At 52.9% G+C, this 10,728-nt stretch overlaps 1 gene segment (V, D, J or C); it reads right to left on the bottom strand.

Annotated features, from left to right (window-relative positions):
- Window positions 1-9,829: 9,829 nt before the first annotated feature.
- On the bottom strand, window positions 9,830-10,313 carry LOC134428313 (T cell receptor gamma variable 4-like). The segment is given in 2 exon segments: window positions 9,830-10,155; window positions 10,271-10,313. Coding segments are annotated over 2 exon segments (369 nt in total).
- Between the last annotated feature and the right edge of the window lie 415 nt (window positions 10,314-10,728).

Here is a 10,728-nt window from a genome sequence, read left to right as displayed (position 1 = left end):
TGGTGGCACCAGTGCCAAGTTGGGCTGGTTTGATAGTACCAAGTGGCTCCTGCAATCTGCCATCAAAAAGTTGGCAGGCGAGTTTGGTTTTCCAGGGAAAAGCGCCGTTGTTTGTGTTTGGGGGCCTGTGGCTGGGAGTGGCTGGCTCGCTCCTCAGAATCCACGATACGCAGGATGGTTCCCAGACCCAAGGTGGCACCAGTGCCAAGTCGGGCTGGTTTGATAGTACCAAGTGGTTCGTGCAATCTGCCATCCAGAAGCGGGTCAGCTGAGTTTTGTTTGCCAGGGAAACGGGCCGAGGTTTGTGTCTGGGGGCCTATGGCTGGGAGTGACCGGCTGGCTCCTGAAAAGTTACGATAGGCAGGATGGGGACCAGACCCATGGTGGCACCAGTGCCAAGTTGGGGTGGCTTGATAGTACCAAGTGGCTCCTGCAATCTGCCATCAAAAAGTTGGCAGGCGAGTTTTGTTTTCCAGGGAAAAGCGCCGTTGTTGTGTTTGGGGGCCTGTGGCTGGGAGTGGCCGGCTGGCTCCTTAGAATCCACGATACGCAGCATGGTTCCCAGACCCAAGGTGGCACCAGTGCCAAGTCGGGCTGGTTTGATACTACCAAGTGGTTCCTGCAATCTGCCATCCAGAAGCGGGTCAGCTGAGTTTTGTTTGCCAGGGAAACGGGCCGAGGTTTGTGTCTGGGGCCCTATGGCTGGGAGTGACCTGCTGGCTCCTGAATACCTACGATAGGCAGGATGGTGACCAGACCCATGGTGGCACCAGTGCCAAGTTGGGCTGGTTTGATAGTACCAAGTGGCTCCTGCAATCTGCCATCAAAAAGTTGGCAGGCGAGTTTTGTTTTTCAGGGAAAAGCGCCGTTGTTTGGGTTTGGGGGCCTGCGGCTGGGAGTGGCCGCCTGGCGTCTTAGAATCTACGTTACGCAGGATGGTTCCCAGACCAGAGGTGGCACCAGTGCCAAGTCGGGCTAGTTTGATGGTGGTAAGTGGCTCCTGCAATCTGCCATCCAGAAGCGGGGCAGCTTACTTTTGTTTGCCAGGGAAACGGGCCGAGGTTTGTGTCTGGGGGCCTATGGCTGGGAGTGACCGGCTGGCTCCTGAAAAGCTACGATAGGTAGGATGGTTACCAGACCCATGGTGACAGCAGTGCCAAGTTGGGCTGATTTGATAGTACCAAGTGGCTCCTGCAATCTGCCATCAAAAAGTTGGCAGGCGTGTTTTGTTTTCCGGGGAAATACGCCGTTGTTTGGGTTTGGGGGCCTGTGGCTGGGAGTGGCCGCCTGGCGTCTTAGAATCTTTGTTACGCAGGATGGTTCCCAGAGCCAAGGTGGCACCAGTGCCAAGTCGGGCTGGTTTGATAGTACCAAGTGGCTCCTGCAATCTGCCATCCAGAAGCGGGTCAGCTGAGTTTTGTTTGCCAGGGAAACGGGCCGAGGTTTGTGTCTGGGGGCCTATGGCTGGGAGTGACCGGCTGGCTCCTGAAAAGCTACGATAGGCAGGATGGGCACCAGACCCATGGTGGCACCAGTGCCAAGTTGGGGTGGCTTGATAGTACCAAGTGGCTCCTGCAATCTGCCATCAAAATGTTGGCAGGCGAGTTTTGTTTTCCAGGGAAAAGCGCCGTTGTTTGTGTTTGGGGGCCTGTGGCTGGGAGTGGCCGGCTGGCTCCTTAGAATCCACAATACGCAGGATGGTTCCCAGACCAGAGGTGGCACCAGTGCCAAGTCGGGCTGGTTTGATAGTACCAAGTGGTTCCTGCAATCTGCCATCCAGAAGCGGGGCAGCTTACTTTTGTTTGCCAGGGAAACGGGCTGAGGTTTGTGTCTGGGGGCCTATGGCTGGGAGTGACCGGCTGGCTCCTGAAAAGCTACGATAGGCAGGATGGTGACCAGACCCATGGTGGCACCAGTGCCAAGTTGGGCTGGTTTGATAGTACCAAGTGGCTCCTGCAATCTTCCATCAAAAAGTTGGCAGGCGAGTTTTGTTTTCCATGGAAAAGCGCCGTTGTTTGTGTTTGGGGGCCTGTGGCTGGGAGTGGCCGGCTGGCTCCTTAGAATCCACAATACGCAGGATGGTTCCCAGAGCCAAGCTGGCAGCAGTGTCAAGTTTGGCTGGTTTGATAGTACCGAGTGCATCCTGCAATCTGCCATCCAGAAGCGGGGCTGCTTAGTTTTGTTTGCCAGGGAAACGGGCCGAGGTTTGTGTCTGGGGGCCTATGGCTGGGAGTGACCGGCTGGCTCCTGAAAAGCTACGATAGGCAGGATGGTGACCAGACCCATGGTGGCACCAGTGCCAAGTTGGGCTGGTTTGATAGTACCAAGTGGCTCCTGCAATCTGCCATCAAAAGTTGGCAGGCGAGTTTTGTTTTCCGGGGAATAGCGCTGTTGTTTGGGTTTGGGGGCCTGTGGCTGGGAGTGGCCGCCTGGCGTCTTAGAATCTTCGTTACGCAGGATGGTTCCCAGACCAGAGGTGGCACCAGTGCCAAGTCGGGCTAGTTTGATGGTGCAAAGTGGCTCCTGCAATCTGCCATCCAGAAGCGGGGTAGCTTACTTTTGTTTGCCAGGGAAACGTGCCCAGGTTTATGTCTGGGGGCCTATGGCTGGGAGTGACCGGCTGGCTCCTGAAAAGCTACGATAGGTAGGATGGTTACCAGACCCATGGTGGCAGCAGTGCCAAGTTGGGCTGGTTTGATAGTACCAAGTGGCTCCTGCAATCTGCCATCAAAAAGTTGGCAGGCGAGTTTTGTTTTCCAGGGAAAAGCGCCGTTGTTTGTGTTTGGGGACCTGTGGCTGGGAGTGGCCGGCTGGCTCCTTAGAATCCACGATACGCAGGATGGTTCCCAGACCCAAAGTGGCACCAGTGCCAAGTCGGGCTGGTTTGATAGTACCAAGTGGCTCCTGCAATCTGCCATCCAGAAGCGGGTCAGCTGAGTTTTGTTTGCCAGGGAAACGGGCCGAGGTTTGTGTCTGGGGGCCTATGGCTGGGAGTGACCGGCTGGCTCCTGAAAAGCTGCGATAGGCAGGATGGGGACCAGACCCATGGTGGCACCAGTGCCAAGTTGGGGTGGCTTGATAGTACCAAGTGGCTCCTGCAATCTGCCATCAAAATGTTGGCAGGCGAGTTTTGTTTTCCAGGGAAAAGCGCTGTTGTTTGTGTTTGGGGGCCTGTGGCTGGGAGTGGCCGGCTGGCTCCTTAGAATCCACGATACGCAGCATGGTTCCCAGACCCAAGGTGGCACCAGTGCCAAGTCGGGCTGGTTTGATACTACCAAGTGGTTCCTGCAATCTGCCATCCAGAAGCGGGTCAGCTGAGTTTTGTTTGCCAGGGAAACGGGCCGAGGTTTGTGTCTGGGGCCCTATGGCTGGGAGTGACCGGCTGGCTCCTGAAAAGCTACGATAGGCAGGATGGTGACCAGACCCATGGTGGCACCAGTGCCAAGTTGGGCTGGTTTGATAGTACCAAGTGGCTCCTGCAATCTGCCATCAAAAAGTTGGCAGGCGAGTTTTGTTTTCTGGGGAAAAGCGCCGTTGTTCGGGTTTGGGGGCCTGTGGCTGGGAGTGGCCGCCTGGCGTCTTAGAATCTACGTTACTCAGGATGGTTCCCAGACCAGAGGTGGCACCAGTGCCAAGTCGGGCTAGTTTGATGGTGCAAAGTGGCTCCTGCAATCTGCCATCCAGAAGCGGGGCAGCTGAGTTTTGTTTGCCAGGGAAACGGGCCCAGGTTTGTGTCTGGTGGTCTATGGCTGGGAGTGACCGGCTGGCTCCTGAACAGCTACGATAGGTAGGATGGTTACCAGACCCATGGTGACAGCAGTGCCAAGTTGGGCTGATTTGATAGTACCAAGTGGCTCCTGCAATCTGCCATCAAAAAGTTGGCAGGCGAGTTTTGTTTTCCAGGGAAAAGCGCCGTTGTTTGTGTTTGGGGACCTGTGGCTGGGAGTGGCCGGCTGGCTCCTTAGAATCCACGATACGCAGGATGATTCCCAGACCAGAGGTGGCACCAGTGCCAAGTCGGGCTAGTATGATGGTGCAAAGTGACTCCTGCAATCTGCCATCCAGAAGCGGGTCAGCTGAGTTTTGTTTGCCAGGGAAACGGGCCGAGGTTTGTGTCTGGGGGCCTATGGCTGGGAGTGACTGGCTAGGTCCTGAAAAGCTACGATAGGCAGGATGGTGACCAGACCCATGGTGACACCAGTGCCAAGTTGGGCTGGTTTGATAGTACCACGTGGCTCCTGCAATCTGCCATCAAAATGTTGGCAGGCGAGTTTTGTTTTCCAGGGAAAAGCGCTGTTGTTTGTGTTTGGGGGCCTGTGGCTGGGAGTGGCCAGCTGGCTCCTTATAACCTACGATACGCAGGATGGTTCCGAGACCAGAGGTGGCACCAGTGCCAAGTCGGGCTGGTTTGATAGTACCAAGTGGCTCCTGCAATCTGCCCTCCAGAAGCGGGGCAGCTTACTTTTGTTTGCCAGGGAAACAGGCCAAGCTTTGTGTCTTAGGGCTGAATGCTGGGAGTGACTGGCTGGCTCCTGAAAAGCTACGATAGGCAGGATGGTGACCAGACCCATGGTGGCACCAGTGCCAAGTTGGGCTGGTTTGATAGTACCAAGTGGCTCCTGCAATCTGCCATCCAGAAGCGGGGCAGCTAAGTTTTTTTTGCCAGAAAAAAGGGCCGTTGTTTTTGTTGGGGATCTGTGGCTGGGAGTGGCCGGCTGGCTCCTTAGAATCCACGATACGCAGCCTGGTTCCCAGACCCAAGGTGGCACCAGTGCCAAGTCGGGCTGGTTTGATAGTACCAAGTGGTTCCTGCAATCTGCCATCCGGATGCGGGGCAGCTTACTTTTGTTTGCCAGGGAAACGGGCTGAGGTTTGTGTCTGGTGGTCTATGGCTGGGAGTGACCGGCTGGCACTAAAAAGCTACGATAGGCAGGATGGTTACCAGACCCATGGTGGTAGCCGTGCCGAGTTGGGGTGGCTTGATAGTACCAAGTGGCTCCTGCAATCTGCCATCAAAATGTTGGCAGGCGAGTTTTGTTTTCCAGGGAAAAGCGCCGTTGTTTGGGTTTGGGGGCCTGTGGCTGGGAGTGGCCCGGTGGCTCCTTAGAATCCACGATACGCAGGATGGTTCCCAGACCAGAGGTGGCACCAGTGCCAAGTCGGGCTCGTTTGATGGTGCAAAGTGGCTCCTGCAATCTGCCATCCAGAAGCGGGGCAGCTTACTTATGTTTGCCAGGGAAACGGGCCGAAATTTTTGTCTGGGTGCCTATGGCTGGGAGTGACCGGCTGGCTCCTGAAAAGCTATTATAGGCAGGATGGTGACCAGACCCAAGGTGGCACCAGTGCCAAGTTGGGCTGGTTTGATAGTACCAAGTGGCTCCTGCAATCTGCCATCCAGAAGCGGGGCAGCTTACTTTTGTTTGCCAGGGAAACGGGCCAAGCTTTGTGTCTGGGGGCGTATGGCTGGGAGTGACCGGCTGGCACTAAAAAGCTACGATAGGCAGGATGGTTACCAGACCCATGGTGGTAGCAGTGCCGAGTTGGGGTGGCTTGATAGTACCAAATGGCTCCTGCAATCTGCCATCAAAAAGTTGGCAGGCGAGTTTTGTTTTCCAGGGAAAAGCGCCGTTGTTTGTGTTTGGGGGCCTGTGGCTCAGAGTGGCCCGGTGGCTCCTTAGAATCCACGATACGCAGGATGGTTCCCAGACCAGAGGTGGCACCAGTGCCAAGTCGGGCTCGTTTGATGGTGCAAAGTGGCTCCTGCAATCTGCCATCCAGAAGCGGGGCAGCTTACTTTTGTTTGCCAGGGTAACGGGCCGAAATTTTTGTCTGGGTGCCTATGGCTGGGAGTGACCGGCTGGCTCCTGAAATGCTATTATAGGCAGGATGGTGACCAGACCCAAGGTGGCACCAGTGCCAAGTCGGGCTGGTTTGATACTACCAAGTGGCTCCTGCAATCTGCCATCCAGAAGCGGGACAGCTTAATTTTGTTTGCCAGGGAAACGGGCCAAGCTTTGTGTCTGGGGGCCTATGGCTGGGAGTGACCGGCTGGCTCCTGAAAAGCTACGATAGGCAGGATGGTTACCAGACCCATGGTGGCACCAGTGCCAAGTTGGGCTGGTTTGATAGTACCAAGTGGCTCCTGCAATCTGCCATCAAAAAGATGGCAGGCGAGTTTTGTTTTCCGGGGAAAAGCGCCGTTTTTTGGGTTTGGGGGTCTGTGCCTGGGAGCGGCCGCCTGGCGTGTTAGAATCTTTGTTACGCAGGATGGTTCCCAGAGCCAAGGTGGCACCAGTGCCAAGTCGGGCTGGTTTGATAGTACCAAGTGGCTCCTGCAATCTGCCATCCAGAAGCGGGGCAGCTTACTTTTGTTTGCCAGGGAAACGGGCCGAGGTTTGTGTCTGGCGGCCTATGGCTGGGAGTGACCGGCTGGGTCCTGAAAAGCTACGATAGCCAGGATGGGGACCAGACCCATGGTGGCACCAGTGCCAAGTTGGGGTGGCTTGATAGTACCAAGTGGCTCCTGCAATCTGCCATCAAAATGTTGGCAGGTGAGTTTTGTTTTCCAGGGAAAAACGCCGTTGTTTGTGTTTGGGGGCCTGTGGCTGGGAGTGGCCGGCTGGCTCCTTAGAATCCACGATACGCAGCATGGTTCCCAGACCAGAGGTGGCACCAGTGCCAAGTCGGGCTGGTTTGATAGTACCAAGTGGTTCCTGCAATCTGCCACCCAGAAGCGGGGTAGCTTACTTTTGTTTGCCAGGGAAACGGGCCGAGGTTTGTGTCTGGGGGCCTATGGCTGGGAGTGACTGGCTGGCTCCTGAAAAGCTACGATAGGCAGGATGGTTACCAGACCCATGGTGGCACCAGTGCCAAGTTGGGCTGGTTTGATAGTACCAAGTGGCTCCTGCAATCTGCCATCAAAAAGTTGGCAGGCGAGTTTTGTTTTCCAGGGAAAAGCGCCGTTGTTTGTGTTTGGGGATCTGTGGCTGGGAGTGGCCGTCTGGCTCCTTAGAATCCATAATACGCAGGATGGTTCCCAGAGCCAAGCTGGCAGCAGTGTCAAGTTTGGCTGGTTTGATAGTACCAAGTGGCTCCTGCAATCTGCCATCCAGAAGTGGGGCAGCTGAGTTTTCTTGCCAGGGAATTGGGCCGTTTTTTTTGATTGGCGTCTGGGGCCGAGAGTGGTCCGCTGGCTCCTGACCATCCACAATACGCAGCATGGTTCCCAGAGCCAAGGTGGCACCAGTGCCAAGTCGGGCTGGTTTGATAGTACGAAGTGGCACCTGCAATCTGCCATCCAGAAGCTGGGCAGCTGAGTTTTGTTTGCCAGAGGAAAAGGCCGTGGGTTGTGTTTGCGGGCATATGGCTGGGAGTGACCGGCTGGCTCCTTAAAATGCACGTTAGGCAGGATGGTAACCAGACCCAAGATGGCACCAGTGCCAAGTCGGGATGTTTTTGTAGTGCCAAGTGGCTCCTGCAATTTGCTATCCAGAAGAGGGGCAGTTGAGTTTTGTTTACCAGAGAAAAGGGCCGTGGTTTGTGTTTGGGGGCCTATGGTTGACAGTGGCCTGCTGGCCCCTGTAAATTCACGCTCGGCAGGATGGTTCCCCGATCCAAGGAGGCACCACTGCCAAGTCGGGCTGTTTTTGTAGCACCAAGTGCGTCTGTCAATCTGCCATCCAGAAGCGGGGCAGCTTAATTTTGTTTGCCAGGGAAACGGGCCGAGGTTTGTGTCTGGGGGCCTATGGCTGAGAGTGACCTGCTGGCTCCTTAGAATCCACGATAGTCAGGATGGTTACCAGACCGATGGTGGCACCAGTGCCAAGTTGGGCTGGTTTGATTGTACCAAGTGGCTCCTGCAATCTGCCATCAAAAATTTGGCAGGCGAGTTTTGTTTTCCAGGGAAAAGCGCCGTTGTTTTTGTTTGGGGGCCTGTGGCTGGGAGTGGCCAGCTGGCTCCTTAGAATCCACGATACGCAGGATGATTCCCAGACCCAAGGTGGCACCAGTGCCAAGTCGGGCTGGTTTGATAGTACCAAGTGGTTCCTGCAATCTGCCATCCAGAAGCGGGGCAGCTGAGTTTTGTTTGCCAGAGAAACGGGCCGTGGGTTGTGTTTCGGTGCATATGGTTGGGAGTGGCCGGCTGGCTCCTTAAAATGCACGATACGCAGGATGGTAACCAGACCCAAGGTGGCACCAGTGTTGCTGTTTTGTGTGCCTTGTTATACACACTAGTAAAGAACTGTCATTCTTATTTCCATATCTTTGCCTCAGAGCCCCTTTTTTTCAAAATTACAGTAATTCGGCAGGAGGGAGTTTCTGTTCTTCGTTCCAAGGGAGGGTCCTGTCTTCCCTAGCAGACACCTGTCTTTCAAACAAGACAGGCAGAAGGAGATGGAGGGGCAGAAAAAAGTTTTGCCTGCTTCAGGTTGGTCTATGGACTGTGTCTCTCCTGAGGGGAAGGATTTTGGTTAGCTTTGCGCGTCCAACTGCATAGGATCAGGCCTAGGAATGCTTTCATTTGTCTATCTGTGTATCTTAGAAAAAAGCAGGCAGCTGTTAATTTCACTGTGCACAAGATACAGAAAATACCGTGTAAATGTTTGACTGCACTGACTAGTCATGACACATAAGATCTTTTCTTTCTATTTCATGAAATCAGGAGCTCCTCCGGCAGCAGTGTCTTGCCAGCAGAGAGGAGATTGGACCTCTGTGCAAGTGCGTGCCTTCCTTGATAATGGGGTGGTAGCACCAAACAGGAAAAATACAGCTGGTGACCCTGTTACAAGGCAGCCTCAGTGGCTGTGGCAAAACCAGAGTGAAGCATGCATTTCTACCAGACAGTTATTTGCTGCCCCTTGCTTTTTCTTGTACTTTCCCTGATTTCAAAGGCTGAAAATGTGCTCCACAAAGGCTTTATAGCAAATGGTTCCATGGGCAGCTGCCGTCATACATCATGCTCTTCCCTGAGAAAAAAAAATTCACATTTTCTGACTCAAAAGAGAGAATCCTCTGGAGCTTTTTTAGGACTTTGTCAATAGCACTGTACACCCAAAAATATCTCATGTTACAAGTGGTACAGAAAGTTAATATTCTTCTATTGTCCTTGTGATAAATACATGAGTTTGCGTCAGGTCCTGTAGTGCAGATATATCTGCAATGAAAGAACAAAAAAAGAACTTACATGGACGGAGGTTGTGAATACCCTTGCCACATGAAATTTCACTGCAGCTCTCCTCAGAGCTGACTGAGCAGTGCTGTGTCATCATTTCTGTATGTTCCCAGGTTTAATCTGCAGCTTGTCCTTGTAAATGGTTTTCACAACTCTTTCTTGGAACAGTCTTTTCAGGTGTTGCACAGTGTAATATCCTTGCCTACGAAAGTCATTGTCATCATAACCATTCAGTTGGAAGTTACTACTGATAAGTATCACCTGTATCTTCACCATCACCTGTATTTGAAGCCTCTCAGGCTAGATCTTAAGTGTAAATATCCTTCTCCTATGCTCTCTCCCCAATATTTCTTAATTTTTGCTTTCTCAGACTATATTTGGGAAAGAACCTATATTGTTCAGAGATTATCTGTGTTACTATATAATTTAGCTGCAATGCCATCACCCACAGGAGTGCTCATTTTCCCCAGCACAGAGCTGTATAGCACCTAAGTTGTAGAACATCTTTGCTTTTCTCCTTGTCTGATGTTCATGTAAACATACTCAGCACAAACATGTTGGAGTGTTTTAGAGGTAGGAAAGTACAATTATGATTCTCTGTGTTGGACAGAAAGCCTGCCCCTCAGGGCGCAGGCAGCTTTGTGTACTGGCTGCCTGTCACCTGTTGGTTCTGTGGAAATGCCAGTAGGCACAGTAGTAGGAACCCACATCATTGATGTCATTGATTGTGAGAGTGCAGACATTTGTACCTTTCTTTGAAGAAGAATACTTGTTCCTATAGGCGTTGTCATCATAAAAAACTGCACTGGGTCCAATGTACAGAATCCGTTCTGGAGCTTTGGCAGCTACCTGTCGGTACCAGTGTATGTTTGCGTACTGGAAGTCAGGAATACCCTCGGCTAGACAGTCCATTGATGCAGTTGTCTTGTGCCCTCTGGTAATGGACACTTCTCTCTGCTTCAGAATCACTTGTGCTTGGCCATCTAGAAAGAAAGAGAGAAAACAGAACAAATACACTTAGCTTGCTATTCATTCACACACATAAACGTGGGATGCTGCCTCCCACTGCCCTGTGTCATGGTGACAAATGGAACCTACAAGACCAGGCTGCAGCCAGGGCCAGGAGGGGAGGCAGCAGCATCCCGAGTGCTCTTGCTTGTGTCTGCCCTCAGGAGGAAGTTTACAGCACTCCCATCAGGGGCAGAGCACAGCAACTGAGGAAAGGAAATTATCACTTGGGCCTTTGGAGAGGTTGTCCTGGCAGGTGTTGTCTGAGATAATGCAGCCTGATTGAACCTTGCTAAGTTAACAGTTAGATTATAGCTTTACACAAGCAGCATAAAGCCCTCCCTCCCTCCCTCCCTCCCTGCTCCAATTACCTTAACTCATCTACAAAGAAATTTTGTAGTCTGAAGCAAATTTTACCACTGCTTTTAGACTAGTTGAAATCTTCTAAACAACGCCTGGACTTTCCCTTGGTCTTTCGGACCAAGGAAATGTGTAAGAGCCTAAATGAGAGATGTGGGACTCCAGGAGGCTCTCCAAAATGCAGTTTA

Source organism: Melospiza melodia, chromosome 1 (assembly GCF_035770615.1).
Source record: "Melospiza melodia melodia isolate bMelMel2 chromosome 1, bMelMel2.pri, whole genome shotgun sequence".
NCBI classification, from domain to species: Eukaryota; Metazoa; Chordata; class Aves; order Passeriformes; family Passerellidae; genus Melospiza; species Melospiza melodia.
Note: the sequence above shows the minus strand (reverse complement) of the source record. Positions and strands in the feature narration are given on the sequence as shown.